This window comes from Schizosaccharomyces cryophilus (assembly GCF_000004155.1).
Source record: "Schizosaccharomyces cryophilus OY26 unplaced genomic scaffold supercont4.2, whole genome shotgun sequence".
NCBI lineage: Eukaryota > Fungi > Ascomycota > Schizosaccharomycetes > Schizosaccharomycetales > Schizosaccharomycetaceae > Schizosaccharomyces > Schizosaccharomyces cryophilus.
In genome coordinates, this window is record NW_013185625.1 from 926,940 (window position 1) to 954,805 (window position 27,866).

A 27,866-nucleotide genomic window follows, 5' to 3' on the forward strand; every position below is an offset into this window, starting at 1 on the left:
AAAGTGAACGAAATTCATTTCGTTCAAGGTCAAGGAAAGTTTATAGCATTGCAAACTATTTATAAAGACAAAAGCTGAGAAAACAAACATCTGCAATTTACGCGTTGTTGTCCTTTTCGTGTTTGGTATGCTCCTTGAATATCGTTGAAATGACTTTTTATGATCCTACTTTAGCTTTTTTTATTTAATTTGTTTATTTGGTTATTCATTTATTATACTCTCTGGATACCTTTGCTTTTAGGATTTAAGCTCCCACGCGCCGTGTAAATTTAATTTACGAGCCTCGTGATTTACTCTCCGAAACGTGTACTCGACCACTACTCTGTTTTATTTTGATCGTGGATGCTTCTTGATAAAAGGAATATTCCTTAATTTTTTCTTCTTCTAGTTTGCTTTTTGTACTGACTCTTGGATTGGTAATGTCTTCTCTATGCGTCAGAAACCTTTATTGAATTTGGATACTAGTGATGGGTTCTCTGAAGAAAGGATCAGTCAACCTGAAAAACGTAACCAAGCAGAAATTCTGGAAATCACTGATATAGTTTTCTCGCCAAATGAAAAGCAATCGAATCCATTTGTCGACAAGCGAAGCGGCTTGGCAAATAATACTATACATTCACTAGAAGACATTGATGATGAGCAACTCGAAAACCTTGTAACCAATGGAGGAATTCTATACATGAATAGTTTAGGTGATGGTGTTAGCGGTTCTGTCCGAAAATGCAAGGTTCGTGGAACAGATCTAATTTTCGCATTGAAGGTATGTAAATAGGTTGTCGGCCTTTCCCGCCCTTTTATTTTTTGCTAATCAGTCGATGTAGACCGTCTTTAGCGCACCTAATACGACTGTACAACGCCAACTACTTCGTGAATTAAAGATTAATCGAAGTTGTGCCTCTCCTCATATTGTGAAATACTATGGTGCATGCTACGACATTGCAGAGTGCCAGCTAAATATTGCTATGGAATATTGTGGCGCTGGTTCCTTAGATGCTATCTATAAGCGTGTAAGCAGCAAAGGAGGTCGCACAGGTGAGCGACCTTTAGGCAAAATCGCTCATGGTGTACTAAGTGGCTTGAGCTATTTGCACGATCGAAAAATCATCCATCGTGATATCAAACCTTCCAACATTCTCTTGACTATGAACGGACAGGTAAAGCTATGTGATTTCGGCGTATCTGGTGAACTTGTAAACTCGTTAGCCGGAACCTTTACAGGCACTTCCTATTATATGGCACCTGAACGTATTTCTGGTTCTGCATATACTATTTCTTCTGATATATGGTCCCTTGGCTTGACACTGATGGAAGTTGCGTTGAACCGGTTCCCATTCCCTCCAGAAGGAAGTCCTCCTTTAATGCCCATTGAATTATTGTCATACATCATCAATATGCCACCTCCTGCTCTTCCTGAGGAACCGGGGATTACTTGGTCTAAGGCTTTTCGTCATTTTCTTTGTGTTTGGTAAAGTCGATTTTTTTTTCTTTTTTTAATTGTGCTAACTCTTTATGCAGTCTTATAAAAGATAAAGATGAACGTCCTGGACCTCAAAAAATGCTTTATCATCCATGGGTGAAAGCGTTTGAACGTATAGATGTGAATATGGAAGAATTTCTGCGTCAGGTATGGTTGGATTGATGACATGAATAAATCGAATTCCCTTACTTTATAATTCATTAATCTTCCTTGAATATAATTTTTTCCATTCCTTTTTTCGTAAAAAAAGGTTATCGATGTTTAGCTTTCTTAATTGGTCTTCTTCCTTGCTTGGAACCCATTCCTTTCGTTTTCGTTTTCAATTAAGTTCCTTTCATGAATATTTAGTCAAAGGTTTCTCATCGCTTTTTTTTTTCGAATAACGCTTGACTACACTACGATTTTTAATTTCTACTATTTCCTTCAACTTTTTTGAACCATGAACTTAATAATAATCAAGTTTTGTTCACAAATGCCTTTGTATCAATTTCGCTTCATAGGTTTTGGTAGCTAAAATAAATTGTATAATAAAAGGACATATGATTCAATTTTTTATAACTGCACCAATCCTTTCGTTTCGGCTTTGAGTGCTTGGATTCACCCAAACTACTGCGATTAAAAACGAGCTTTTTTTTTTAAGTCCGTGAATTAAGAAATAAAACTAAGATATATTCACAAAAGGAAAACACGTTATGTTCTTGTAATTATAATTGTTGGTACTGAGATCAATACTGAATCTACTTACTCCCAACACCTAATGGCTTTTGGCAATAATACGGTTCTTTCATTTTAGTCAAAAAAATTGATCTATTATTGTATTAGAAAAAGACAATTAAATAAAAATATTATGGCCGAAGACACTGCTTCCAAATATTGGAACGAAAGAGTCTACTTTTGGGGATTAAGACGCAAAGACATCTTCTTATTTGAAATTTATGCCACGACAATTCTCCTGGGAACTATATATGGTGGATTCCTTGATAAATCCAAAATCACAAACTACTTTGGCAATTCAAAAAACTTGATTAATATTTTGTTTGTAAAGAAAGGATGGTTTTGGACTACCGTCGTATATTTTTCACATATATGGAATCAAAGAAGTAAACGGTTCGGACACAAACTTATAATTCGTTATATATTGGCTACACTTTGGTGGTTTCTTGTTACACAATGGTTTGTTGGTCCAAGTCTGATTGATCGGGCGTTCGCCTTGACGGGAGGGTCTTGTATGGACTTTGATATCGGAAGTATTACTTTTCACCCGAAAACTGCGACTCACTGTAAAAGCGCAAAGGGATTCTGGACCGGCGGCCATGATTTATCCGGTCATGTATTTTTATTGACTCATTCCAGTCTTTTCATGCTCGCAGAAAGCTTTGATTACTTCAACCATTACGGTTTTAAATCTACATCGACAAAGCTTTTGTCTGGTTTGTTATGCTTATGGTGGTGGATGTTGTTTGTTACAACAGCTTATTACCATACTACGCTTGAAAAGTTTACTGGATTTTTTTCAGGAATCCTGGAATGGGCCGTTGTCTATGTCTTCTTTCCACGGTTTCCTACGATTTCGTCGATTATAGGATCTCCTGAAGACTCGTAAGAGGATAGGGTACTTTGATTATCCAAGTTTTTCTTATTTTATTTTTTTTTATTTTTTTTGAGACACTCTAATGCTTATACCTTTTATTACTAGAAAAACTATGAAAGCTGATTCTTATTTAAGATACCGTGTCATGTTAACTATATCCTTTCGTTTTAAGATGTATTTGTTTCCGTTAAATATCCAAAAAAATACACGAAGGGGTTGTTCTTACTTGAATCGTTGAGTACTACTTTACTATAATGAAAACTGTTTTTCTTCTTCTGCGACGCTCCGGTTCTATCATAGCAAAAACTCGACGCATACCAGAAACAGTACCTTACAGTTATACCTGATTATACTATTCTTTTTAGGATACATTCTCGTAATTTTATATGTTACAGGTTCAGCTTTAGCCTATGTACTTAAGTAAAAAGAAAAAAAAAATTGCTGTTTCTTTCAATACTTTTGTAAATCAACAATATACATTGTTTCGTAAGTTTTTCCAAAAACGAGTGGGAAAATAAAAAACAAATAAATATTATCTTTAAGTTGAGAATAAAAAAACAACAAGGATCAAAAATAGATGTTCACTGTATATAGCAAATATCACACGCACACCTTCTGCTGACCACCACTTCGCTCCTTCTTTTCACATTTACCAATACTACAATAATAAGGCAGGATTAATTATTAATCCTGGTTTATAAATTTTATTTGTTTTACATTTTATATTATAGGTAAAGTTGCTCACCTAATTGAAGGGGTAACTGCCTCTATAGAACAATAGCCGGTGAACAAGCACAAGTTTTTAAGCTTGAACCCTTCGTTCCATATTTAGAAGCCTTGCAGGAAGGTTTTATGGCTATCAGCTAAATAAAGACTAATTTGTGTCGATTAGCTTATTACGAATAACTCCTAATTCTGTCACTTATAAATCATTCCATTTCCTGTGAACTTTTGGTTTTAAGGCAGACTTGCAATTACTCTCATTGATCCCGTTTATGTTTAGGGCAATGATTTCTAAAACATTTAGCGCAGTCAGTGCGCAACAGGCTAAACTATATTCATCAAGATTATTGAATTCGAAATCCTATTGTCAGAGACATTTTTCCGTCATCCCGTCTCTCCTCAGAAATGATATTCACGGATCTCTATTGAGAAATGAGAAATTTATTAACTCGAAAAATACGACAAAGTCTTCTATACCTAACATTACTTCTCGGTTTTTTCACCAAAGCTCTCGTCTTTCGCAGAATAATTCATCGGCGCCGGACCCCAACTCTAAGGAAAAAAGGCAAGACAAGAAAAATGATGATAAAAAGAAAAGTGAATGGGGCGGTGATGGAAACAACAAAAAGGTATTTGAAGTAGCCCTAAACGGAAATACCATTTTAGGTGGTATTTTAGTGGCTTATATTCTATACAATGTTTTATCTCCTAATGCAAATATGCAAGAAATAACTTGGCAAGATTTCCGTCAACAGTTTTTGGATAAAGGTCTTGTCGAACGTTTGATTGTCGTCAATCAAAACCGTGTTCGCGTTATTATACGTGGAGGTCTTCCTAATGCATCCAGTCAATACTACTTCTCAATTGGATCTGTAGAGTCTTTTGATAGGAAGCTTGAAGAAGCTCAAAAGGAACTTGGAATTCCTCCTTCAGAATATGTTCCTGTTGCTTACCATGACGAAGTTTCCTTGCTCGCTACTTTACTCTCTTTTGCCCCTACTTTATTGATCATAGGAAGTGTTATTTACTTATCTCGTCGCGCTTCAGGTGCCGCTGGTGGTGGCCAAGGCGGAATTTTTGGAATTGGAAAAAGTCGCGCCAAAATGTTCAACCATGAAACGGACATAAAAACAAAGTTTGCTGATGTCGCTGGTGTGGACGAGGCAAAAGAAGAAATTATGGAATTCGTAAAGTTTTTGAAAGATCCCGCTTTTTATGAGCGCTTAGGTGCGAAGATTCCTCGTGGTGCTATTCTTTCTGGTCCTCCTGGTACTGGTAAAACATTACTTGCCAAAGCCACTGCTGGAGAAGCTAATGTTCCTTTCCTCAGTGTTTCTGGTTCAGAATTTTTAGAAATGTTCGTAGGTGTGGGTCCTTCTCGTGTACGTGATCTCTTTGCAACCGCGAGAAAGAACGCTCCTTGTATTATTTTTGTAGATGAAATTGATGCTATCGGTAAAGCAAGAGGTCGTGGTGGTCAGTTTGGATCTAATGATGAGCGTGAAAGTACCCTGAATCAGTTACTGGTGGAGATGGATGGTTTCACACCGAGTGAACATGTAGTTGTTTTCGCAGGTACTAACCGTCCCGATGTTTTGGATCCTGCATTGCTTCGACCTGGACGTTTTGATCGCCAAGTTCATATTGATCGTCCCGATATTGGTGGACGTGAACAAATATTCAAAGTCCATCTGCAGCGCATCAAGGCTTTTGATGATCGCAATGTAGTTGCAAAGCGTTTATCTGTGCTTACTTCTGGATTTACTGGTGCTGATATTATGAATGTTTGTAATGAAGGTGCTTTGATTGCTGCTCGTGTGGGTAGCGACAGTGTTCAAATGGTCCATTTTGAACAAGCCATCGAACGTGTTACAGCTGGTTTGGAAAAGAAGAGCCGTGTTTTAAGTCCCGAGGAGAAAAACACAGTAGCTCATCATGAGGCAGGCCATGCGGTTGCTGGTTGGTTTATGGAATATGTTGATCCTCTCTTAAAGGTATCTATTATTCCAAGAGCTCAAGCTTTGGGTTATGCCAGCTACTTGCCTAAAGATCAGTATCTCATGAGTAAAGGTCAAATATTAGATCAAATGGGAATGGCACTTGCGGGTAGAGTGTCGGAGGAGATATTCTTCGGTTCAGAGAAAATTACTTCCGGCGCGTCTGACGATTTTCAAAAGGTGACTAGAATGGCTCAAGCTTATGTCACTCAATTTGGTATGTCGCCTTCTGTAGGTACCATTTCTTATCCTATGGATGCTCGTGAAAGTGTTCAAAAACCATTCTCAGAAGCCACTGCTCAAATAATTGATGAAGAAATCAGGAATCTTGTCAAACATGCGTATGAGCGAACCAATAAATTACTCACGGATCATAAAGAAGGATTGGAAAATATTGCTAAACGCTTACTGGAGAAAGAAGTTATTACGTACAGTGAAGTTGAAGGAATTCTTGGTCCTAGACCATTTGCTCATCGCCATATGGACATTTCAAAAATAATGCGCCAGTATGGAAATAATGATTCTTCTGATCAGCAGCCCTCTCCTTCTCCAAGCCCTTCAAGCAACTAATGTATATTTTGAAGAGAATGTTATGGAAAAATAATGATTGATTAGAATAGCGTTACCATTCAGTTAATGAAATTTCATTAAGTTAAAATATTACAATTTCGAAATCCTGCTATTAAGTTTCATCGAAAGATGTTTTGGAGTTTTGTATGAAATCCGATGAACGCGAGACAGCAGCTGATGAAATTTAAATAATACTACCTGTACGAACAAACGAAGCAAATTAAAGCAAAAAATTAACGAACTGACAATTTTCTTCTATTCTGTAAGCAATGCCACATAACCAACAAGTATTCCTTGAGTCAGTGACAAATAAAGGTTATCCACAACCGAACAGTACAACATGGATTTAATTGTTTCAACAATTGTATTAAGTTTATTGATCCACTTCTTTGATAAATATTTAAAAGAAAAGGCTATTAATGGGGTAATAACAGAAAATAAATAACCGACGGGGATCAACTAACGAAACGATAGGTTTACCAGCTTTACATAGCTTTCAGTAAAAATGAAGAGCTGAAGAAAAACAAGGAAAATTTTAGAGAGATTCTAAGTCTGAAGAAAGAGTTAAACAGTACAAGTAGTCAAGATGAGTTTGCCAAATGGGCTCGTTTAAGCAGGAAGTACGAAAAGTTGAATCAAGAATGGGAAAGACAGTCTACGATTGTTCAACGATTTCAAGAAACATTTAAAAAGTTCATTAGCGTATTGTTATGGATATTGACTAGAGGATTCCGATTCTACATTCAATATAAACACTCTAAGACACCTGTGTTTTTCCTGCCAGCGTTTTTACTTCCTTCTTGGGCTTTGTGGTTTTTGTCTCTTCCACGATCTAAATATGGTAAGTTCCAGAAAAGTCGTATCTCAAAACGCAATTTGCTAATCTGGTTATGAAAGGTTCTGTCAGCTTGACCGTATGGAACTTTGCAGTGCAAAAGACAATCTCTGCTTTTCTTTAAATATAACTGAAATATCAATCTCCTTCATGTATTACTTGCTTTTCTGAGGCCTTGTGCACATTATCCGTCACGACTAAAGAATTTCTCAAGTATTGTTGGTCTCAGCAAGCAATGTTCGTTTACATCATGTTTGAAGAATTACTTTTTATTTTCCGATTAAAAGAATAATATTATGCGTAACTGAAACATACGAACGATCTATCATGTACCTTCATGCGGGTAAGCTTCTATGGTTTTAATGTTGTTTTCAAGCGCAACCAAATTCTCCTTAGCTTTTAAGTAAATTCTGAAGATTTATATTATTTACTCTTTGTTTTTACTTCTATATGTCTTGGTTTTCTTACCATTCCCATTGAGCTCGCAGATCGAAGCGACCCCCACGCAGTATTATCTCCTGTACTGTGTTTTGGTGTTTCCTATTAGACCTTCAAAGCACCTATAAGTACTTCGTGGGGGTAAAAAAGATTCATACTTTATGTAATAAGTCTGATCGTCGTTTCTTTTATGTGATCTACTACTGTTCGTAAATCATTACTACTCGCTTATGTGATCGACAACAAGAATGCGAAATTGGTATAAATCCATTGGAGTCGATTATTTACATGAACCATGGTTGAAAAGAGGCACTGAATTTCATTTCATTTTCCTTAAATCTTTACTGTTTTTTAGTGTTTCTCTCTGAGCTTTTTCTATCTTTGATAAGATTAAAACACGATTTCTGTTACTACTAATCAGTTATCGTAGAATATATTAATAACACCGAAGTTAGTGTGCTACCAAGTACCATTCATATAGAAACGTAAAACAACCTTTTGACTCAATTCTTGTCTTCAAGATGATGTTGCCAATTGTTATGTTGGCATCTGGTGTAGCAAACACCATTTTGTCCAAGTATGAAGTGTTAAAAACCAAACCGAAGAAAGAAAAGTCATGAACATTTTTTACTAACCATTGCGTTTCCTTTAGGTATCAAGATAGCCTTGCAGAGGATGCTGGGCCAGTGAAAAGTATGGCTATCTTTCAAAGCCTGAACATATTTTTAGGAGAAGCTTGTTTATGGCTTTATGTGTTCTATCGACGCTACTCTAGGGGATGGCGTTATGAATCACTAGAACGTTTAACTCTTAAAGAGAAGGCTACTTTGGCATTGCCAGCTATCATGGACATTTCTGGCTCGACTTTGATGAATGTTGGCTTGTTGTTTACGAGTGCCAGTATTTACCAAATGACAAGGGGATCTTTAATTATATTCGTTGCCTTATTTTCAATTACTTTCTTAAACAGATACATTGGTCGTAATCAGTGGCTTTCTTTGGCTTTCGTAGTGTTTGGCGTTACCATCGTGGGCTATTCTGGCTCCACTGCGAATGTTGGATCAAACCCCATGCTAGGTATCACGGCGGTACTCATTGGCCAAGGATTTTTAGCCATTCAGTTTACCCTTGAAGAATACATTTTGTCTTACATCCATGTCGATCCTCCCGAGTTGGTTGCCTACGAAGGGACTTATGGTGTCGTCTTTGTTCTCCTTGGCATGGTTCTTTCTTATTATTTTATTGGATCTACGGAGGCTGGACGCTACGGTTGGTTTGACTACTCTCACGTTTTCTCACGACTGAATGAACTTCCTATTCTTTACTTCATCTCCTTTGTTATTCTTGTTTCCATTGCGTATGTGTTGTTCTTTTTTGTTTAGTAGAATTTGTTTGCTGACTTGATAGCTTTTTTAACGTTAGTGGCCTGTCCATCACACAAATGTACTCTGCAACCACGCGTTCTCTTCTCGATATTGGCCGTACGTTTGGTATCTGGATTATTGCCTTGCTATTTGGAATGGAATCATTCCATCTCCTGCAATTTGCTGGATTTGTGTTGCTCATCTTTGGAATTGCAACCTATCACTCAATAATTAAGTTTCCTTATGCTGAAGTATAAGTTACATTTCCGTTTGTGTTTTAGAAACTTTTAGAGGTTTACGAGCTAATGAAATATTTACACTTCCTTTAGACGAACATTAGAATCTCATTAAGTAACGTCTATCCCCAAAAAAAAAACCAATTTTCTTAACCTAAAGCGCAATAGTTTTTTTTTCATTTATACCAACACTCACCGAGTTTTCTTTCTCACTTTTGTCGCGCGTGACTCTTCTTCATCAGATCTTTGCAAGTCGTATGTACGCTCATCCTTGTTTTTGTCGCTCCCTTCCGAACTGTCTTCGTCGATATTAAATAAATCTTTTGCGTTAACACGAGGATCTTTTAAAGAGTCAGCAGATGTTACCGGAGCATCCGACAGTCGCTTGTTCTGGTCAACCTCTTCACTGCTGCTTAACCCCTTTTTTTTTATTAATTCATCAGTCTCCTGTTCTACCTCATCTGAATCAGATTCATCTTCGACAAACTGTAAATCCACATTATCCGTAGGAACGTTATCAACATCAATACTGGAAAGTTGTTCAACATCGACCATCGGCTCCAACGAAACAGGATGTTCGTTGAAACAGTTCAACATATGAATTCTATGTTTACGGACACCTTCATCGACTGATATGATACAGCCTAAGATACTAGGAAAATCGCTTACTTTACGCGCACCCTCTCGCTCTATCCTAGAAGCAAGTGTAAACAGTTCGTTTGTTAATAAATCAAACCCATTACCCAGGGTGGCTTTTACACGTAGCAGTCCTCGACTAGACTTCGATACATCATTAGTAAATTCAACAGGATCCATAATAGATAACAGGTAGGGTTGGTTTGGTCTTAGCCACCCTTGCTTTTTCTTAGAAAAATAAAATCCACCATTATGAACGGCGATACCGACAGCATCATAATGGAAGCGCTTACCGTAAAGCTCCAGAAGCTCTAAAAGTAAAACGCCATAATTATCTTCTTCGCGAATAGAGCCAGTACTTAATCTCGGATGAAGTTGAAGAAACGAGGCTACTAAACAAACGATAGCATAACTGCTAAGACCACCCAAAAATACTTCATTCAAAGCACGCATGTTTAGGTAATGTTTTATGATAATTACAAGAGGGCGAAGGGCAGGAAATTTCTTCAAAAAACCGTTGACTACCAAGCAAGTCTTGAGCCCACCCGCTTGATTGAAAGATACATCGACATGGATTCTTGTTATTGGATCCACAAATTTGATAATAGGTACATTAGCAGTAGTAATGACTTGTATTTCTGTAGCCACTTTACATTTTCTCAGATGATGGGCCAAAATATACATGTCTTTTTTGGTTCCACGGTAATGGTAATCTGAGGACATGATTACCATATCAAGATCAGAGGTAGGAAGATAGAGTCGTGTTTCAAAACTGCCAAATACATAAACGGAAACATCTGGCCATTTTTTCAAAACTGCGCTATTTATCCGTGAAATTAAAGACTTCCGGACAGCGTGCTCCTCCGGCGTCGGCGTGATATAGTCAACGAATTGAGTGATATCCTGATGCAAAAGGCGAGACACCTCAGTATCTACTTTGTAAGGCCTATGCCAAGGACAAGAGCTAGGATCAATTTCGTACGCCATACGCTTTCTCTTTCTGCCTGTACTCTCATCTTGTTTACCAGCCTCATGGAAAAACCGACCATTGTTTTGCATAAAGCGAGGTATGTCATTACCTTCTGCAGCATTGGCTTCCTTTTTCGAAGAACCACTCTCGTCTTCTTCACTATCCCAATCAAAACCGATATAATCTGCATTCTCTTCCACAGCATTTTTTGGTTCTGGTGCTTGCTTTTCAGTCTTCCCATCTAGCTTATTTAAACCTAGCAAAATTGATGGTGCTCCTCTTTTAATTGCTTCTTCCGGAAGATCTAACTTTTCTAAGGTTTCTAAAGGATCGACTCGTCCTGGATGGTTCATTGATGGCTTTGAGGAATCACTGGTATTGCTTTGATGTTCAGATCGCTCAGACACCGCATTTTCTCTTTTAATATCCTCCTGTTCCTGTTCCAAAAGGCTAAAGTTATTGTTCACTTCTAATTCGTCAGGGTATTCTAATTTTTTTTTCCCGTCATTTTTCTTAAATCTGGTCCGATTCTTATCGTTTTTTTTAAATATTCTTCTTAGCAAAGGTTCTCGTTCAGCGATCTTTGAATCCTTTTTTATTTTATTAGCCTTATTTGCTTTGGAGAATGTACTTTTTTTGGCCATTTCCCAAGACAAAGGGAGTTATCACGAATTAACTTAATTTAGAAACAGTCCCTTGTTTGTACAAATCCACAAATTTGTGAGTCAATCCTTATACAATGACCACATAGGACTTTTTAAAATTTTGTGGTGATTTTGTTGCACAATTCTCAGATTCTTACTAGGGCAGTTTCTGTATTCCGCGTTATTCTGCGTTAAACAACAAAAGTACTATGAAAAGCAAAAAAAGCACAAAAAGGAAAGCGTTGATTCTAGTGAAAAAAAAAATGATCGTTTCACATTCATTCCGAGTCGGAGAGAAAGTAAAGGGATTTAGGAAAGACGTTTCCTGATGTAAAACCATTAGCTTAAGAGTAGCGACTTTTCTTTGTAGATTCTCAGAAGATAGTAGGGTTTAACGATAGGACTGTGAATAAGGATCCTGAGGGCGAGAGCCTATTCCAGGAATAAATGAGGCAGAAGATGGAGTGGGATTTCCGTAATCATGAGCAGAAGCATGCATCATTCCAGGAATTTGCGGATTCGCTGAAGATGCGGCAGCGGCCACTGAAGGAGCAAATCCAGATGCGTTCCCTAAACCTGGCAACGTAGGCATAGGAGAATATGGTTTGTTGGTGTTCGACAAACTCTCCACTGGTGAAGTTTCATCAGGCTCGTAGGCATCTTCTTCTTCAGCAACGGCACGTCTCTTTCCGATTACAGCTTCGGATTGTTCCTCGCCCAAATGATGGCGGTCCAAGAACGACTCTTCATCATCTGGCCGAGACCTTGACCAAAATCGTGTAGTCTTATCATTGGATCCAGTACAAAGTAAATGACCTAGCGGGTGATATTGCATACTCCATATACCGAGCTCGTGAGCATAAGGAATTTCAGCAGTAGGGTACAACAAATGAGAAGAAGATGAAAGTGTGGTGTTAGGGTGTTTATCGTGATATTTTTGTTGGGAATAAACGGGAGGCTCGTCTAAGCTATAATGGTTGACGCTTCCATCAGAGCCCCCAGTAGTAAGTAGGTTACTATGGACAGGATGCCATGTAATACAATTAATATCTTTTTCATGGCCACGCAAAACTCGGATATCTTTCATTACTCGTAAATCAAAAATTCGACAAGTGCTATCTCTTGAAACAGTAGCAAGATAATTGTTTCCAAAGCCGTTTTGAAAGCTTGCCTGCATGATCGTGTTTTTATGTCCATGTAATGTAGCAAGACAGGAAGCAGTACGAGGATCCCAAAATTTTACTAAGTTGTCTTTGGAACCAGAAGCCAAAAGGCCCTTAGAAGGATGCCAGTCTACTGTTTTGACATCCCAACCATGCCCGGTCAGTTTTTGTTCTTCAGTGCTCATCTGAAAGTTCCAAATTTTCAGAGAACCATCATCACTAGCAGTAACAAATTTGCTATCATTCGGTGAGAAAGCTACATCTCGAATTTCCATTTCATGAGCTTGAAGAATCTTGACATTATTCAAATTTGGTTCAAAGTACTTGATGATACCGCCTCCGTCACCAGAAATGAGCCAACGGCCATCTGAGCTCCATTCAGCGCATCGAACTGCATAATCATGACTTTGGTTGATGAGCTCAAAATTAAATGTGAGACCATTCCACAAGGTGAATTCTCCTGTGGAAGAACCAGTCAAAAGTCTTCTGCCATCCGGTGTCCACCTCACAACATTAATTACATGCCGTGCTTTATTCGCAGACGTATGAATATACTTTGTACAAAGAGAGTTAGAGTAATTGTATTCATATTCATATGGAGGATATAAATTAAGAATATGGTTGGGATTGGGCCTGGGGACGTGAACGTGATAGATGTTGCTTCGAAGATACCTGTTGACAACATACTGGGAAAGATTAGAGCCGTAGTCAACGGTTCTTCTTGTCATAGGCTTTTGAATAATTCTAGCATTTTCGGCGCGCTCCATTTTAACTGTTAAAACCAAACGTTGTTTTTGAAAAGTCAATAAAAGAGAGAATCAACGAACTTTGATGTTTCTATTACCTTTCTTTAATAATGCAAAGTAATTTTTTCTATTAAATTGAAATGAATTCGAAGAAAGTCCGAAACGCCCTCCACTATTATAGTAGAAGTGGTGATGCGTACACGATGAATTGAGGTTGTCTAAAAATAAATTAAGTGTAAGAGTAATCAGCTTGAAAAAGTGTTTTTCTCTTTTATTTTTGGAAAAATTTAGAAGAATACTAAAGGCCAGTTGAAGAAACTTGCCAGACCCTCAAGTAGCAACTTCGTTCTTTCATGAATGGTCAGTATGGTTCGCGTTGGCACAGTAAATAGAAAAGGCTACCAAGAAATGATTCAATGTATACAGGTCATTAAGATATTCTTTTGTTTAATGAAAAAAATATTTTACTTGCCTTCTTTTTATTTAAATCAAAGCGAACCCCAAAAGGAATGCTTCGTTATTAGTTTAGTTACATATGTATTTACATTTTCATAAAACCAGAAACGGCGATCACAACACGTAAGATGAAACGAATAAACAATGTATTTACTGTTATTATATTTATGTCCGCTTGAAATTGAAAACGCGTGAAAACGTTTGAGACTGTATGAAAGTGCATGTTTTGAAGAAGACTTTTGGCAAAAAGGATTTGCTCATTCGGAAATCTTTTCGGTTTATTCTCATTCATTTATTTTTTTAATTTACTTCATATTTTCAGTACTTAAAACCTTCTGACAAGAAGAATTCAAGTTTTTCTTCACCAAAAACGTTTGTTTACCTTTTAGTGATATAGAAGGCAGTAAATTAAACGGTGGAAATATATATACTGCATAAGACAATATGCTGATCCAAATTAACATAATATTATTATAGCTTGTACACTCGAAAGCAATTAGCCATAGAGGGCATTGTACAGAACAAACTTCATTTTTTGCAGAGACAGTAATGTCGAATAAACAACGGCCTACGTTGCCTCCAAAGAGGACAATTAATACGAAGCTATCAACTCCTGTTCACATTGCTCCTTCAGTAAACTCTGAATACTCTCGTTTGACACCGCAACGACATAGTCCTCCTGGGTTCGGAAATCATCGAGTATCGTCAGCCCGAGATTTATTTCAAAGAAGACAAAATGCTCAAAAAATAGACCATCCATTGGGTTGGATACTAAAGAACCGTCATGTGGACGCAAGTTCTCATATTCCTCAACGAACGACAAAGACATCGCAAAAGTTGGTACTTTTACCTGAGGACCATGCCGTCAATTCGTTTGAAGAAGATCCTAGTGTCTATGAAGATATGGTGCCTTTGAGTTCGTATAACATGATTAAGTCGGAAAACCTTTCCAAAGACAAAAGAGAGGAATTGGGATTTCCACGAGCTACCGCTTACTCTATATGTGATGCCTTTCAATTACCAAAGGTAAAACATTTCCTAAGAACATATCACAAGGTCAGACCAAAAAAGTATGATGAAACCCTGTACGCTGTCTATCATTTACCATTGGTGTATGGAAGATCAGAATCCTGTCGAATTGCCAGTGGTCCTCCACCGCCAACGGAGCAAGAAGATTCTCCTTCTACCTCTTCTGATCAATCACAGCTACAGTTTAATGACGAATCCAATTCCACTTCCTCTCAGCCGGCAAGTTCAATTGCTCAAATGTACCGCATCTCAGAAAGTATGTTGTATAGTTTTAATATCTACTAACCTACTTCTAGTTTTTGTTTTTTCCTATGGTGTCATAGTGTTTTGGAATTTCTCTCTAGGCCAAGAAAAAGATATTTTAGCAGATTTAACTTTTGCTGGTGGTGAAAACTCGCTGATGATTAAACCTTTGGCCGAGGAAGAATGTGAGGTCGAAGATTTACATTTTCATTATGCTCCACATACCAAACGCCCCCGTATTTACAACGATATGATTCATATTCCTTCTGCCGATATCAAAATGAAACTTGTAATGTCTCATGCTCTAGCACAATCCGTCAAGCTTTCTAGGTTTGAACTTAGGACAGACGTGACAATGAACTCGGCCCTTGTTTTCCCAAAAAAGCTTGCTTTATATGGTCATTTGGGGCTCTCCAGAGCCGAGGTTATTCGAATGAGTGGACATTTATTTCAGTTACGTGTGGATGTAAATTTAATCAGTAATGTCTTGGATACGCCAGAATTTTTATGGGATTCCGAACCCTTGCTGCTACCGTTATACACAGCTTTTAGAGAATATTTAGAAATCGGGCCTCGGACAAGTGTGTTAAATAAGCGCTGTAAGGTTATATTTGACATGCTTGATATTTTTGGAAAATCAAGTGCAGACAGAAAAATGAATTCCATAACGTGGATTATCATTATTCTTATCACTTTTTTCATGATTATTTTTATGGTATGTTCTTCTGGCGATATGAAACACTATTAACATTGGCAGTTTGAGGTTATACTCCGTTTAAAAATAGCAAAAAGCTAAACTTATTAATTATTAGTTGTTTTTAATTTCAATGGGGTAAAACTCTAGTTAGGTCTTTCGGTTTCTTTACGATTAGAATAAATGGTTCATTATTTCTTCTATTTCGATAAACATAGGTAACTCAAAACTGCCCCTCTCAAATCCATTCTAAATATATCTTGCCATAAAAAAAGTTTTAAAAATAGTACTCATGAACATTTCGCTGAACATAATCGGACTCTAAATTAAAGAGCTTTAATGCTTGACTCTCTAGTTCCAAATAGTAAGAGTCGGAGATTTGTAGAAAGCTTTTTGGATTAGCGTTAATAAACTGAAATAACTCGTTTTTGCTTGGTAAATTAGTGAACCGTTTTAGGGCGATATGCATTTTTTTCTCATAGTCTTCTGGTACATTATATTTGTTGGAAAGCGACAAATCATTTAAAACAGCTGAAATATCTTTATGCTTCTGAACGAGCTCTAGAGCACGTACTGGGCCAATTTGTGGAATTCGAGTAGAAAAATCAGTTCCACACATTAGACAATAGGTTTGAAATTGTCTATGGGAAATTTTTAGATTATTGCAAATTCGCAAAGGGTTCAAATAGGTAAAAAATCGGTAAAACAATTCTGAGTTATCTAAAAAATTTGTTACCATAGGAGCACCCAATGCCAATGTATCCGTATCCTGAGTAGCAACTACAGCAGCCAAATTCTTTTTATATATAGCAGAAGCAAATGCTTCAGCTTCAACCGCCACAGGAGCATAAGTCACCGGGATATTAAGAATTTTTAACAATTCAAATAACTCCTCGAAATGTTGTCTAGTTGGGGAGTAAAGCCGACGGTCGTATTTTTCCAATTCTGCCTTTGTTTTAAGTCTATAATCCCGCAAAGAAACTAGATCAAGTTTTCCAAATAAATATCGGATACACAATCTCAAGTCTTGTAAATCAATACGTGGCCTCACTGTTTCAAGGTACGCTTTAACGTCCGAACAAGGGCCGAAATCGCTAAGTACACTCATCAATTGATTATATAGTTCATCAATCTTTTCTAATTTCTTCTTTTTCTCTTTTTTGTCTATGAGATCCGACGAAGGGTTTTGGTCATCCGGGAGCTTTTGGGTGGATTCTAAATCTTTCTGCTTCGATGGTATAGTAATATATGATTCTTCTATACTCAACTCTTCAAGCAAGTTATCCATAGAATAAAGAAGCATCTCAGAATTAGAAACGGTACATGGGCTTGCCTGACTGAGCAAAACTAATTCGAGATTATTTTGAATCAATTCGCGTTTAAGGATATTATCACGGTCTTTCAAAAGATTTGCTCGTGTTAATCTCCTTTTTTCGTGTTCTTGTGCTTTAAATTCATTCGGAATTGGATTATCAAATACAACAATTGGCGTTATTTTTTGTCTTCGACAATACCTAGAAAGTTTGAATGCCCAGTCAACATGATTGTAGCTGTAGTTTAAAGCTGTAGACTGTGACCGAAAGTTCCTCATAAGTAGTAATGTTCCGTCAATGGCAACGACTGGACATAAGTTTGAAAACGCGCTTACTGCAATTGATTGAATACTTTCAGGAGCAATTCTCCGAAGCAGTGGTAGCAAACCTTGTACACCCATCCCAATTCACATTAGAAAGAGAAATCTAAATCAAGACAAAAATAGCAACATCCCGAAACTTGCCAAGTTCGTTTTTTCCAAATCGCAAACTGCGCATGGTGTGTTAGTTACTTGATCATGAAGTAACGAGTTGGGAAGAGAAAGGTTGATGACTATAAGTCTCTTTTTCCTTATGAAGGATTGTTCTTTCCTTTTTTTTTATTTATGCTAGATTCATAATTATGGACCGCTTATGCGTATGTACAGATTAAAATGAGTGTTTCATAGTGAACTCGAGTCATGAGCAAAACCTGTGAGACCGTCTACAAGGTTGAAAGTAAGAGAGACATTTCTTACAAAAAAAAAAACAAAAAACAAACTTAAGAAACAAAACTATTTTATTCCATAACCCATGACAGTAACTGTCTCTTTTGCACAAAAAAATCTAAAATAGTGCTAAATTACTAATGTACAGGAGGTAAATTTCAAAGATTGTAAAAAAATTGACAACGATTAGGGTAAAGGAGAGGCAGCCGAATCCCGGTCCTTTACTTTCAGGGCCCATCCAGGATATTCCGTTTTATACGACCATTCATCGCTCTCGTAGCGCAAAGCATGAAGCCAAATCCCAAGCTCCTCTGGACTTGGGTCGGTATACAAGGGAGTTCCACAAACCGGACAATGCTCGCCAGTCAGGAGTTCACCAATTCGCTTATCCCTACGAGCTTTGGCTTCTTCTTGTGTCTCGTTCGTATACCATTCATACTGTAACAAAGGAGAAGCCGTCTCCGTTTTGCCGATTTCAGAAAGACGCATAATTACAGAAGTATTATCACCATCTCCATTTTTCCCAAGAGAGGAGCCCCAAACTCGTTTATTCGCATAAATTGGGTCATTTGCAATGGGATGGCCCAGGTATTGTAAGTGAACACGAAGTTGATGCGTCCTTCCAGTTAAAGGCTTGCAGTGAACAAGAGAGGTATTTCCATCAAAAGCAATTCTACGAAACACAGTAACAGCTTCTTTTCCATCTGGATGCACTCGGTTTAGTCCGAGAGTAGGAGCAACCGTAAGCAGACGAGCATCGCATGTAATTTCTCTATCAGCAGGAAATTCACCAATAACTCGAGCGATGTACTCTTTCTTCAAAGCCTTACTAATCATGTAGACGCGCATCTCTTCCGCGGCCTTTGGAGTTTTGGAAAAAAACATTAACCCGGATGTCAAACGGTCAAGCCGGTTGCAAGGATAAAGAAAAGGACATTTATTTTCTTTCATCAAAATGTGAAGAACGGTATTGTGGTTGTAACGACCTGTAGGATGAACTGGAACCCCAGCAGGCTTATCTATCACAACATATTTCTCATCTTCATGAACAATACGGACTGGCTGATCAGAAACAGGGGGTTCATGACGATGAGCGTGATGTGAGACTATGTAACCATTGTTGATGATGGTATCCACATTTCCAACTTTATGATTGACACTCACTTGGCCATTGCGAATGGCCTTTTCATAATATCCTGGTTCACGATCTCGAAACTCTTTATTAAACACTTCAAGAAGAGTTTTTCCATACCATCGCAGTTTTGCAAAAGTTATGTATTCGTAAAAATAGGGAGGAACGCGTCTTAAGCCATCTCCATGGTATACATATTCACAGTTTTCCAAAGGATCCCTCTTTGGACGCTTGTACATTCCTTTTGGGCGTAAAGAACTTAAAAGTCGGATTCCTCGAATGGTGGTGGAAGTCAGCAGCGGCATGGGAGGCAATCTTGTGAACTAGGCATTTCACTCAGCAAAAGCAAATTCTGTTAGAAACCACTTTGAGAAATGAATAACAAATCAAAGTCAAAAGAAGGATAAACGGAGGTATAATATTGGGTGAAATCTTGGTAATCGTATCCACCATCGTTAATATGATACTTTAATAAAATATCATTCTAAGAAGTCGATAATATAAAAACATTTTTGAGCTGTTTGAACTTGTTAATGGGAAAATCATGTCCAAAGTTTTGGGATTTTCTTTCTTAGAGATTGAAATTCATAATGATTTTTTATATAGTGATGGTATCTTATTGAGCAACTGATGTTGTACCATTCGAAGGATCAGTGAAGCATTTCTATTGTCATTCTGGAAATTGGCTGTCAAATGTGTAGCGCTAATTTTTTTACAATTGAGCAATTGAAAGCGAATCTTTACTTGATTGATTTATCTCGCATTCCAATCGAAAAAAAGGGAAAATTCCCTCTTCAATGTCCATTCTATAAAGACGTCCGACTCAGAAAGTAAATTGACCTAAAACTTGTTATTAAAACCATTCATCTTGCTGTTTTATATAGATGCCCTGTTTAGAAGATTTTATAACTGCTTGCTATAGTAATATTACCGAATCCTCATCTTATATAATGCTTTTTACCAAACCCATTGTTGTCTACGCCTCTGGTATTAGTGGCTGTTATTATAATTTTTTCCTTTGATTTGCTGTTTTTTTTTTCTTTTAATATCTTTCATCTTTACCGGATTTAACATAATATGGGAAAATCTCAATCTAAATTATCGCAAGATCAACTTCAAGAATTGGTTCGCTCCACGAGGTGTATGTAGTAGCTTTCATAATTCTCAAGTTCACAAGTCTAACTATTTGCAGTTGATAAGAAGGAGCTACAGCAATGGTATAAAGGTATGCTTTCACTGACGAGTTTGTTCTTGGTGATTCCTGCTTGAACACATTTTTTCTCTTTGTTTTCGGTTTTTGGACAAGAAATTAACCCTTGTTCTAGGATTCTTCAAAGACTGTCCTTCTGGTCATTTAAATAAAGAAGAATTCCAGAAAATCTACAAGCAGTTTTTCCCTTTTGGTGATCCCACAGCATTTGCTGAATACGTATTTAATGTCTTTGATACCGATAAAAATGGAACGATTGACTTTAAGGAATTCATATGCGCTTTAAGTGTCACTTCTAGAGGTGCTCTGGATGACAAGTTGGTATGGGCATTCCAACTATATGACCTGGACAACAATGGACTCATTTCATATAATGAAATGCTTCAAATTGTTGATGCCATTTATAAGATGGTTGGTAGCATGGTCAAGCTTCCTGAAGACGAAGATACTCCTGAAAAGGTACGCATTCATTGTGAAAGCGAAAGGTTGAGACTAACCATGTCTTTAGCGCGTTAATAAGATTTTCAGTATGATGGACAAAAACAAAGATGGCCAATTAACCTTGGACGAATTTCGTGAAGGGTCGAAGAAAGATCCTACCATCGTTTCTGCTCTTTCCTTGTATGATGGTTTAGTCTAAACCCAACAAGGATTACCTCGGAATCGGTATCTATGCCATTTATGTTTTCAAATGCAGATTCAAATTTCCTTTTTACAACCGACGTTACCAGTTTAGTCTATTATGCGCTTACATACTTTTTCATTGTTTGTTGATATTTCTGGATTTTTTTTTCAGCACTAAGGCTTCAAATTCATGTCCGAATTGCTTTAGTTTCATCCTGCTCATCAGCCACCATTTTAACTTTGCTGACATGGCATGGACTGTATTCCTCAGTTGCGAAAAACACTTTATTGAGCCGACTCTCTTTTAAACATTGAATGTCGAATCACGTTTCCAGTTTCTATAAACAAATGCATTCTAACGAGGACGACTGTTCTTATTGAAATATATGCTTTTATGACTTTGCTAGAGCTATAAAGTAAAGATTAGGGATTCATAAATCTACTGAATATACTAATCTTCAGTACTTTATTGATTATATATCTCATATTTGTACTTTAAAAAGAAGAAAGGTATTTTACCAAAATCCAGTAACTTAACTAGGTAAGTAAGTAAGCAAGCCCAATTAAAGCTATACTTAGCTAGTAAGTTCAAAAAAAATCATAAAACCTTGATGTGAAAAGAATAAACGAAACAAAAAAAGGGACTTCTTGTTTGTTGCTCCCGGTTTCATATAACTGCATTTCCACAATCAACACTATTATTGTACCTTTACTCCTATGGTTCGTGTAAACCTCGAACTAGTCAAGGTAAGTATCTTAAAAGGTTTTGTTTAAATATATTAATATTTATTCTATTAGTTTTCATTATATTGTGCGCTCCCATTAGCGACAATGTACTATATTGGACATCCTAGATATTATGAAAAAAACATTGAGCATGTATGAACTGTTTAACTGAAATAAATGTCTAATCATCACAGGCAAACTTCTGGAAAAACGATGACCGATCAATTCCTACTGAGAAAGAGGAAATCCATGACGAACTTGAGAAACTCCGAGAACAAAGGCGAAGAAGAAAAGTCGAAGAAATCCTCAAACAAGAAAATCCCTAATCTATTCGATATAAACTCAAAGAAGACGTGTGTCCTATTGTTTGTCCTAAGCACAGTTTCTTATTTAGGGATTGCCATTATAACCTCAGGTTTATCAGTATTTGACCACACGGCAGCCCTTTACTTAAGTCAGCATGCCTCTCATATACAAGTCCCCCTATTAAAGAGATTTTTTGAAGCTTGGACCCGCTGGGACGCAATATACTTTGTGGATATGTCATTACAAAAGCGATTATTTGAGCAACAATGGGCATTTTCAGACGTTTGGAGTGCTTTGATTCGATCTGTTTGCTTTGGATCACAGGATGTAATTATACTTGGGTTAACTGCATGTTTTTTAGCTATTGGATTACATGCCATTGCGGCTCTGGCTTTTTATTATACCACTAATGCTGTATTCTCCGATAAACAAATGTCAGTCCTTTCCGTCGTTTTTTACCTGTTCTCGCCCGCTGGAATTTTTATGTCAGTTGGGTATGCAGAATCTGCATTTGCCGCATGTAGTTTTCTCGGGCTCTTGTGTTACGTACAAAAACGACAGACACTGGCGGCGGGTTTTTGGTCCCTCTCTACGCTTTTCCGAAGTAATGGTCTTTTCTGGTCTTTATTATTTGTATTGCCTACAGTAGAGATTTGTCTTTCTCTCGTGAAACGGAAAATTGAGTTTTCCAAATTTTTTAAGATTGCCTTCATGAATGGTTGCAGATGCATAGGGATTGCTTTTCCTTTTTTTTATGGTCAATTCCAAGCTTATAAGACGTTTTGCCCTCGTGCTTCCTGGTGTTTATCTTATTTACCATTAATATATCCTATAATCCAAAGAAAGTATTGGGATGTTGGTTTTCTCAGATATTGGACACCCAACAATATACCCAATTTTTTTCTAGCTTGTATCACTGTCATCCCTCTTATTTTTTCGTTATGGTACTCTCTTTCAACCGCAAGCAAGGATACAACGATGCGATACCTATTCATACTCAGTCTTTTTTATCTATACCTAGGACTATTTCAAATGCATACTCAAGTACTAAATCGACTTTCTTCCTCTTTTCCCCTCTTATATTGGACTTTGGCTCATGCTCAGTTACAAAGGAAATCCTTGCATGTTCAAAAACTTACAAAGATTATATTCTTCTCATGGGTTCTTTATACTCTCATACAAGCAGGGTTGTATGGTTCTTTTTTACCGCCAGCATAATTCCTCTATTCATGAAAATAATAATTGTTAGCTAAAGGAAAAAATACTTCAAAATGAAAGTATAACTAATCTCAATATTACGCTCTATACGATTGTAATAATCCATAGGCTTTCTTAAATAAAGCATTCTCCATTGTTTCCAAAATACCATATAGCGTTGTAATTCACTAGTTTGATTAAAGAGTACGCACCACTTCTTTATTTAGAGGATTGCCTACAAAAATTAGGACACAGACGAACTCTCATTTTACCTATTTCTGTACAATTCTCAAAAAGAACAATAAAAGAACCCGTTCATTCATATAGAATCCATATAAATGGACGTTATTAACAAGAGTTTGCTGTCTGCCCTTGACAGTTTACCAAAGAACTTAAAGTCTACATCTGAAGGTGTTTCTTTGGTATCTTTGAAAACTCAGTTGCTTCTTTCCTACGTTCAAAAGCTCGCTTTTTTGATTTTAGTAAAATTAGAAGGGAAAAGCTATCTAGAATTTCAGAATGTCATAGAGAAGCTTGTTCGTTTGCGACTTGAAATTGAGAAGGTCCGGCCTTTGGAAAATCGTATCCAGTATTCGTTAGATAAACTCCTTCGTGCTGCTGAACGGAAGGAAGAATTGGAATCTTTAGGCACTGCTGGATTGGATGGTGGCATTGATCAAGAAGACACTGATAGCCTTAAGCTTCATTATAAGCCAAATCTCGTTGGACTTGAAGGCGATGAAGAAGAGGCACCTGTTGCTAATGAACAAAACAGAAAAAGCAACAGAAAAGAAGCTTCCTCAGAAGAAGTCACGTCCGAGGAAGAGGATGAATCCAAGAAGGATGGTGTATATCGACCCCCAAGAATTCGTGCTGTCACAATGGACGATGAAAAAAGACCCAGACGTCGACCTAATCAACTTGTCGATGAATTTGTTTCGTCTGATTTATCATCTCTACCTCAGAGTATGCCAAGTGTTGGTTCTAACTTGGAACGCGGTGGCCGAGTCATTCATGCCGATGAAAGGCAATTGGAGAAGATGCGTGAGCGTGCAGAATACGAAGAGAGCAATTACACTCGTCTTCCAAGGTTATCCAAGAAAGAGCTCAAAACTGTTAAGAAACCAAAGAAACCCGGTTTCGGCGGTGAAGACTGGTCCTTGTTGGATCGTAGCTTTAATAGTGATGCATTTGCATCTCGTAAATTGGACCTTTCTTCTCGTGCAAATAAGCGTGCTATGTCAGATGCTTCAGAAGGCAAATCTGGATCCAGTGAAAGCCATATGGGTGACGCTTATCGTAAGCGTAGAAAGGCCCTTAAACGTAGATAACTGCGTAAGAGTTTTGGACTAAAAATTGGGATTATTGGATTAATTGGGTCAACTGGATGAGAAATTAAAAAGGAAAGTAGCATATAATATGGGTATGCAACACTTTTTTCAACTTCAATTCTGTTAGATGAATGAATGACCTCTGGGTCCTTTGTACAATAATAAATCAATGAAATATGGGTTTAACTATTCAAAAAGATGTATTCCTACTCTTTGCTCCATGGTATCTAATGCTGTGCGTAAACAAGCCATTTGAAAAATAAACATATTTAATGAGAAAACTACCTGCGACCAATTTACCTCTAAATAATATGATTCATCGAATATATAATAATAATTTAGCAGCGAAATTCCAAAATTATGAGGTAACAATAATCTAGTAGAAGGAAACGAGGATAATGTCTTTAAGTCATATTCTAAGTTAAAGGAAACGCATCAAGGAAAGGGAATTCTTGAGTTAGCTCTCCCAAGAGTCTTCCACAGTTTTCCGAACGCGACGTATGTATTCTTTCTTATTTTCACGGTGAAGCTGCGCTGCTTCGGCGTTCGCCGGAGAAGCATTATTTGGATCATTCAGTAAACTAATAAGTTAATTTTAACTGTTATATAACTCTGAAGATTGACAAGGCATACCTTTGGATGGACGTCAGAATGGCGGCAACATCATACGTCGGAGACCATCGATTTTGTAGGATATCCAAACAGAGCTCGCCATTCGCATAAACGTTCGGATGAAACTAAAAAAGATAGTTAGAGCAGGAGCGCAGGAGTAACGATATTTCAGAAGAAAAGCTTAGGAAAAACGTACCATTGTTGAAACAAATTTTACCAAAGGAGGCTTATTCGGATACTGTTCATCAAAAGATAAAACCAGTTTAAAAGTTCCGTCTTCAAAAGGAGTATCTGCAGGCCCGATAATTACTGCGTTCCTGTTCAAACTGTTAGTATTGAACTACCATGAAATAATACCACGGAGATTCCCTCGTTTCATAGAAGGCATTGCGCGAGTCACCGTTCACTCGAAAAGGAGCCAAACATGCCTTTGTTTCGGAATTAAGAATTTACTTACCAAAGCATAACGTTATCTGAAACGGGAGATGCGGAAACACCAGCAGGAGGGTCTTGTTGCATTCTCTAGAGAAAGAATTTGTTAATTATTCCTGCTATGTTTCTTAATTATGCTCGCGTTACCTTGAAGTCTCTCATGAGACGTCTTCTGGCTGTAGTAGACATTTTTCTCTACAAATAAAAAAAAACCTATAACAGGCTGTGATATAAATTACGTTAAGAAAAAGAGAATGTAATAATGAACCAACTAAAATGCGATGGATATCTTTCAAATGGTGTTGGAAAAAGGCAAAATTACTAACATCCACGAACACTCTTATTTTATGAATTTAAAGATAACAAAGCGCACAGAACCTAATGAAAGTACGCTGTACCACACTGTACCTCGTTATTTTCACAAGAGATGAATGTCGTAGGGAATTTACAATATAATGTAGGTTGACTAGAAAGAATGAAGCAATGTGCCATGATCATGTCTTAAGCGTTACTTGTACTTGAAATTTACCTACAGTTCATCCCTTGCGTTCTTGACTGGTAGTAGTATGGGTAGGCCGTTAAGGCAATTCATCATCAATGGACTATTGTATGCGATAGACATTTGATTGCAAAATGAATTGTAAGAATCACACTCATAGGAAGAAGAAATGATGGACGAAGAAAAAGAAAAATCTTCAGATTTGGCAGTATGTGTTCCATTTTTGCATCGTTCAAAAGGTTTGCCTTCATGTAGTTGAAGGTGTAAGGTCCTAAAGAAATTATGATTGACTAAATGGAATAACATATATCGAGTGTATATATTGAAGAGAATATTATACCCTGGTCACATTGAGAAAATAAAACAAGAACCGAGCATAGAAGGGTTCTACGCTTGTTACCTTTTTTTCTTGGGAAAAAAAGCACACTGATGGAATTATTGAGGGTTGGGCGACTGAGGTGTGTTTAAAAACATCTAGGGCGGTTAGAATCAAAGATATGTTCAAGCATTATAAAGAACAATACTTACAGGAAGATATGTGGAAACCAAAGAGGCAATACCCATGCTAGATAAGGTTAGAACTTAAAGCATACCAGAAGAGTGAATCAGCAAACATACAAGGCCATGGACATGGGAGAAGCGTTTGGTGCAGAGGTAGAATTGAGCAAATTCGATGCAGCTAGGATAAAAGCAGCCCAAGCGATAAATCTTTGAATAGAATTAGTAAATTGAATAGATAATAACAAATAGCTTTTATGGATGTTCGTACTTGATTCGTAAAAACAAAGCAGCCATACAAACAAAAGTGCTAACTGTAGTTAATCCGACTAGAAATGGAACATGTAAGCAAATGAATAAAGATAAAAGAAACTGAAATATCCAAAAAAAAACCCCTTCATGGCTTTAGAGATTCGCGGATATAAAAGGTAGTGTTGCTGTCTTACCATCATCTTCAGCTCTGGGAATCGCTTTGTAGGGAACTACTAAATCAGCTCTCTTTGGATCAGCAGGTGCCATTTTTCTGTTGTTAATTCTGTCTCACACGAATCTAGCAAGTGCTGCTTGTTTGAAGCTTTCTGGTTCTACTGGCGAGATGTTACTCGTATATGAGCTTTCGTTACTTCCTAGTCATACAAGAATAGAGGAGTGTATAAGATGGAAAGGGCTTTTTTCTTAGTTGTATATATGTTCTAATGAATAAGCTATTTATAAATAGTTGCATCGTTTGCTGGTGAGAGACAACCTGCATTGGAGTCCTAAAGAAAAGACATCAATAGTGCCAAATCCAAGTTCAGAATAGCCCACAAGGTGATAGAGTTTGCCTTTTGGAGGAATTTTTTGGATGATTACTTTTCAAATATCTTTGAAAAGTCATAAAAAAAAGAAAACTCTCGAGAATGCCAGAGAAACTCCTAAAATTAGTATTATATTATAAGCATAATACAATTGAGTATGTTGCTGATACAACGAAATAAAGCAAAGAAAGTGCAATAGAAAATAGATGATCTTAAGAGAAGTGGGACGAAAGTTTTGTAAATTGTATAACTGAACTAAATGATTCAGCATTCAGTGGTTCAACAAGTAAACCTGCTTATACATCTTTAGCTAGTTTATTCAGAGAACAGTACTAATAATTATTAGTGAATATATTTCAATTCAAGCCATAACTTTGCAATAAGTATTGTACTTCGATAACCCATTCAATTCTATTCATATTCCATAGAATTCTTTCTAGTGACAGGGAATAACAATCCTCATTGTACGATCCAAGAAGAATCGAATAGGCTGTCGGGACACGAGCCCATTAAGGAAGTAGTGAAAGGGGAATAAGTTGATTGCAAAAACGAAACTACTAGTATGAAAAGCGAAATTGTTTCATAGAAAATGTTTTGTCGCTCAGTTTTTTGCAATAAACAATGCGCACTTATTCAATTAAGGTTTCGCTTAATAAAGGATAATACAACA

At 37.1% G+C, this 27,866-nt stretch overlaps 15 protein-coding genes across 15 annotated transcripts; 9 read left to right on the forward strand and 6 right to left on the reverse strand.

The window, feature by feature from the left end:
- The first annotated feature begins 285 nt into the window (after positions 1 to 285).
- Positions 286 to 2,067, forward strand: SPOG_01962 (STE/STE7 protein kinase Pek1). Its single transcript, XM_013167066.1, has 3 exons — positions 286 to 760; positions 822 to 1,465; positions 1,516 to 2,067. Exons 1-3 carry the CDS (start codon positions 431 to 433, stop codon positions 1,637 to 1,639), a joined length of 1,098 nt encoding a protein of 365 aa, XP_013022520.1. The 5' UTR covers positions 286 to 430; the 3' UTR covers positions 1,640 to 2,067.
- A 257-nt stretch (positions 2,068 to 2,324) lies between these two features.
- SPOG_01963 (phosphoinositide biosynthesis protein) lies at positions 2,325 to 3,173 on the forward strand (the record flags this gene model as incomplete). The annotated part of the gene is made up of 2 exons (XM_013167067.1): positions 2,325 to 3,076; positions 3,143 to 3,173. 2 exons carry the CDS (start codon positions 2,325 to 2,327, stop codon positions 3,171 to 3,173), a joined length of 783 nt encoding a protein of 260 aa, XP_013022521.1.
- A 502-nt stretch (positions 3,174 to 3,675) lies between these two features.
- Positions 3,676 to 6,468, forward strand: SPOG_01964 (m-AAA protease). Its single transcript, XM_013167068.1, has one exon. It carries the CDS (start codon positions 4,064 to 4,066, stop codon positions 6,356 to 6,358), a length of 2,295 nt encoding a protein of 764 aa, XP_013022522.1. The 5' UTR covers positions 3,676 to 4,063; the 3' UTR covers positions 6,359 to 6,468.
- Positions 6,469 to 6,698: 230 nt separating this feature from the next.
- SPOG_01965 (GET complex subunit Get1) lies at positions 6,699 to 7,317 on the forward strand (the record flags this gene model as incomplete). Its single annotated transcript, XM_013167069.1, has 3 exons — positions 6,699 to 6,782; positions 6,833 to 7,199; positions 7,256 to 7,317. 3 exons carry the CDS (start codon positions 6,699 to 6,701, stop codon positions 7,315 to 7,317), a joined length of 513 nt encoding a protein of 170 aa, XP_013022523.1.
- An 835-nt stretch (positions 7,318 to 8,152) lies between these two features.
- On the forward strand, positions 8,153 to 9,252 carry SPOG_01966 (NST UDP-galactose transporter; the record flags this gene model as incomplete). The annotated part of the gene is made up of 3 exons (XM_013167070.1): positions 8,153 to 8,208; positions 8,284 to 8,988; positions 9,039 to 9,252. 3 exons carry the CDS (start codon positions 8,153 to 8,155, stop codon positions 9,250 to 9,252), a joined length of 975 nt encoding a protein of 324 aa, XP_013022524.1.
- Positions 9,253 to 9,338: 86 nt separating this feature from the next.
- SPOG_01967 (poly(A) polymerase Cid14) lies at positions 9,339 to 11,707 on the reverse strand. Its single transcript, XM_013167071.1, has one exon. It carries the CDS (start codon positions 11,479 to 11,481, stop codon positions 9,424 to 9,426), a length of 2,058 nt encoding a protein of 685 aa, XP_013022525.1. The 5' UTR covers positions 11,482 to 11,707; the 3' UTR covers positions 9,339 to 9,423.
- SPOG_01968 (WD repeat protein Pfs2) lies at positions 11,634 to 13,755 on the reverse strand. Its single transcript, XM_013167072.1, has one exon. It carries the CDS (start codon positions 13,409 to 13,411, stop codon positions 11,873 to 11,875), a length of 1,539 nt encoding a protein of 512 aa, XP_013022526.1. The 5' UTR covers positions 13,412 to 13,755; the 3' UTR covers positions 11,634 to 11,872.
- A 567-nt stretch (positions 13,756 to 14,322) lies between these two features.
- SPOG_01969 (Sad1 interacting factor 3) lies at positions 14,323 to 16,077 on the forward strand. The gene is made up of 3 exons (XM_013167073.1): positions 14,323 to 15,131; positions 15,172 to 15,833; positions 15,876 to 16,077. The coding sequence occupies exons 1-3, from the start codon at positions 14,396 to 14,398 to the stop codon at positions 15,912 to 15,914; spliced, it is 1,437 nt and encodes a 478-aa protein (XP_013022527.1). The 5' UTR covers positions 14,323 to 14,395; the 3' UTR covers positions 15,915 to 16,077.
- Positions 16,078 to 16,089: 12 nt separating this feature from the next.
- Positions 16,090 to 17,526, reverse strand: SPOG_01970 (XP-G family nuclease; the record flags this gene model as incomplete). The annotated part of the gene is made up of 2 exons (XM_013167074.1): positions 16,090 to 17,326; positions 17,384 to 17,526. The coding sequence occupies 2 exons, from the start codon at positions 17,524 to 17,526 to the stop codon at positions 16,090 to 16,092; spliced, it is 1,380 nt and encodes a 459-aa protein (XP_013022528.1).
- Positions 17,527 to 18,018: 492 nt separating this feature from the next.
- On the reverse strand, positions 18,019 to 19,417 carry SPOG_01971 (tRNA pseudouridylate synthase; the record flags this gene model as incomplete). Its single annotated transcript, XM_013167075.1, has 2 exons — positions 18,019 to 19,279; positions 19,374 to 19,417. The coding sequence occupies 2 exons, from the start codon at positions 19,415 to 19,417 to the stop codon at positions 18,019 to 18,021; spliced, it is 1,305 nt and encodes a 434-aa protein (XP_013022529.1).
- A 523-nt stretch (positions 19,418 to 19,940) lies between these two features.
- Positions 19,941 to 21,361, forward strand: SPOG_01972 (neuronal calcium sensor Ncs1-like protein). Its single transcript, XM_013167076.1, has 4 exons — positions 19,941 to 20,105; positions 20,157 to 20,189; positions 20,290 to 20,633; positions 20,683 to 21,361. The coding sequence occupies exons 1-4, from the start codon at positions 20,042 to 20,044 to the stop codon at positions 20,812 to 20,814; spliced, it is 573 nt and encodes a 190-aa protein (XP_013022530.1). The 5' UTR covers positions 19,941 to 20,041; the 3' UTR covers positions 20,815 to 21,361.
- Positions 21,362 to 21,473: 112 nt separating this feature from the next.
- On the forward strand, positions 21,474 to 23,193 carry SPOG_01973 (pig-V). Its single transcript, XM_013167077.1, has 3 exons — positions 21,474 to 21,545; positions 21,597 to 21,677; positions 21,719 to 23,193. The coding sequence occupies exons 2-3, from the start codon at positions 21,658 to 21,660 to the stop codon at positions 23,046 to 23,048; spliced, it is 1,350 nt and encodes a 449-aa protein (XP_013022531.1). The 5' UTR covers positions 21,474 to 21,545; positions 21,597 to 21,657; the 3' UTR covers positions 23,049 to 23,193.
- Positions 23,194 to 23,289: 96 nt separating this feature from the next.
- On the forward strand, positions 23,290 to 24,681 carry SPOG_01974 (U3 snoRNP-associated protein Lcp5). The gene has a single exon (XM_013167078.1). It carries the CDS (start codon positions 23,366 to 23,368, stop codon positions 24,356 to 24,358), a length of 993 nt encoding a protein of 330 aa, XP_013022532.1. The 5' UTR covers positions 23,290 to 23,365; the 3' UTR covers positions 24,359 to 24,681.
- On the reverse strand, positions 24,537 to 25,783 carry SPOG_01975 (Rad6). The gene is made up of 5 exons (XM_013167079.1): positions 25,550 to 25,783; positions 25,428 to 25,492; positions 25,167 to 25,287; positions 24,992 to 25,095; positions 24,537 to 24,939 (listed from the first exon to the last, which is right to left on the reverse strand). Exons 1-5 carry the CDS (start codon positions 25,589 to 25,591, stop codon positions 24,816 to 24,818), a joined length of 456 nt encoding a protein of 151 aa, XP_013022533.1. The 5' UTR covers positions 25,592 to 25,783; the 3' UTR covers positions 24,537 to 24,815.
- Positions 25,784 to 25,890: 107 nt separating this feature from the next.
- SPOG_01976 (uncharacterized protein) lies at positions 25,891 to 27,824 on the reverse strand. Its single transcript, XM_013167080.1, has 5 exons — positions 26,846 to 27,824; positions 26,671 to 26,728; positions 26,520 to 26,609; positions 26,430 to 26,466; positions 25,891 to 26,375 (listed from the first exon to the last, which is right to left on the reverse strand). The coding sequence occupies exons 1-5, from the start codon at positions 26,916 to 26,918 to the stop codon at positions 26,337 to 26,339; spliced, it is 297 nt and encodes a 98-aa protein (XP_013022534.1). The 5' UTR covers positions 26,919 to 27,824; the 3' UTR covers positions 25,891 to 26,336.
- Between the last annotated feature and the right edge of the window lie 42 nt (positions 27,825 to 27,866).

Coding starts and splice junctions, on each gene's coding strand:
- SPOG_01972 (XM_013167076.1), top strand. CDS start 20,042: ATGGGAAAATCTCAATCTAAATTATCGCAAGATCAACTTCAAGAATTG. Junction 20,106..20,156: donor ATTGGTTCGCTCCACGAGGT/GTATGTAGTAGC, acceptor AACTATTTGCAG/TTGATAAGAAGGAGCTACAG. Junction 20,190..20,289: donor GCTACAGCAATGGTATAAAG/GTATGCTTTCAC, acceptor CCCTTGTTCTAG/GATTCTTCAAAGACTGTCCT.
- SPOG_01975 (XM_013167079.1), bottom strand. CDS start 25,591: ATGTCTACTACAGCCAGAAGACGTCTCATGAGAGACTTCAAG. Junction 25,493..25,549: donor GTCTCATGAGAGACTTCAAG/GTAACGCGAGCA, acceptor TTCTTTCTCTAG/AGAATGCAACAAGACCCTCC. Junction 24,940..24,991: donor ATTCTGACGTCCATCCAAAG/GTATGCCTTGTC, acceptor TTAACTTATTAG/TTTACTGAATGATCCAAATA.
- SPOG_01964 (XM_013167068.1), top strand. CDS start 4,064: ATGTTTAGGGCAATGATTTCTAAAACATTTAGCGCAGTCAGTGCGCAA.
- SPOG_01969 (XM_013167073.1), top strand. CDS start 14,396: ATGTCGAATAAACAACGGCCTACGTTGCCTCCAAAGAGGACAATTAAT. Junction 15,132..15,171: donor AATGTACCGCATCTCAGAAA/GTATGTTGTATA, acceptor ACCTACTTCTAG/TTTTTGTTTTTTCCTATGGT. Junction 15,834..15,875: donor TTTTCATGATTATTTTTATG/GTATGTTCTTCT, acceptor TAACATTGGCAG/TTTGAGGTTATACTCCGTTT.
- SPOG_01976 (XM_013167080.1), bottom strand. CDS start 26,918: ATGGCACCTGCTGATCCAAAGAGAGCTGATTTAGTAGTTCCCTACAAA. Junction 26,729..26,845: donor TCCCAGAGCTGAAGATGATG/GTAAGACAGCAA, acceptor TTCCATTTCTAG/TCGGATTAACTACAGTTAGC. Junction 26,376..26,429: donor TGGTTTCCACATATCTTCCT/GTAAGTATTGTT, acceptor TAACCGCCCTAG/ATGTTTTTAAACACACCTCA.
- SPOG_01967 (XM_013167071.1), bottom strand. CDS start 11,481: ATGGCCAAAAAAAGTACATTCTCCAAAGCAAATAAGGCTAATAAAATA.
- SPOG_01973 (XM_013167077.1), top strand. CDS start 21,658: ATGAAAAAAACATTGAGCAT. Junction 21,678..21,718: donor ATGAAAAAAACATTGAGCAT/GTATGAACTGTT, acceptor TAATCATCACAG/GCAAACTTCTGGAAAAACGA.
- SPOG_01974 (XM_013167078.1), top strand. CDS start 23,366: ATGGACGTTATTAACAAGAGTTTGCTGTCTGCCCTTGACAGTTTACCA.
- SPOG_01968 (XM_013167072.1), bottom strand. CDS start 13,411: ATGGAGCGCGCCGAAAATGCTAGAATTATTCAAAAGCCTATGACAAGA.
- SPOG_01962 (XM_013167066.1), top strand. CDS start 431: ATGCGTCAGAAACCTTTATTGAATTTGGATACTAGTGATGGGTTCTCT. Junction 761..821: donor ATCTAATTTTCGCATTGAAG/GTATGTAAATAG, acceptor CAGTCGATGTAG/ACCGTCTTTAGCGCACCTAA. Junction 1,466..1,515: donor CGTCATTTTCTTTGTGTTTG/GTAAAGTCGATT, acceptor CTCTTTATGCAG/TCTTATAAAAGATAAAGATG.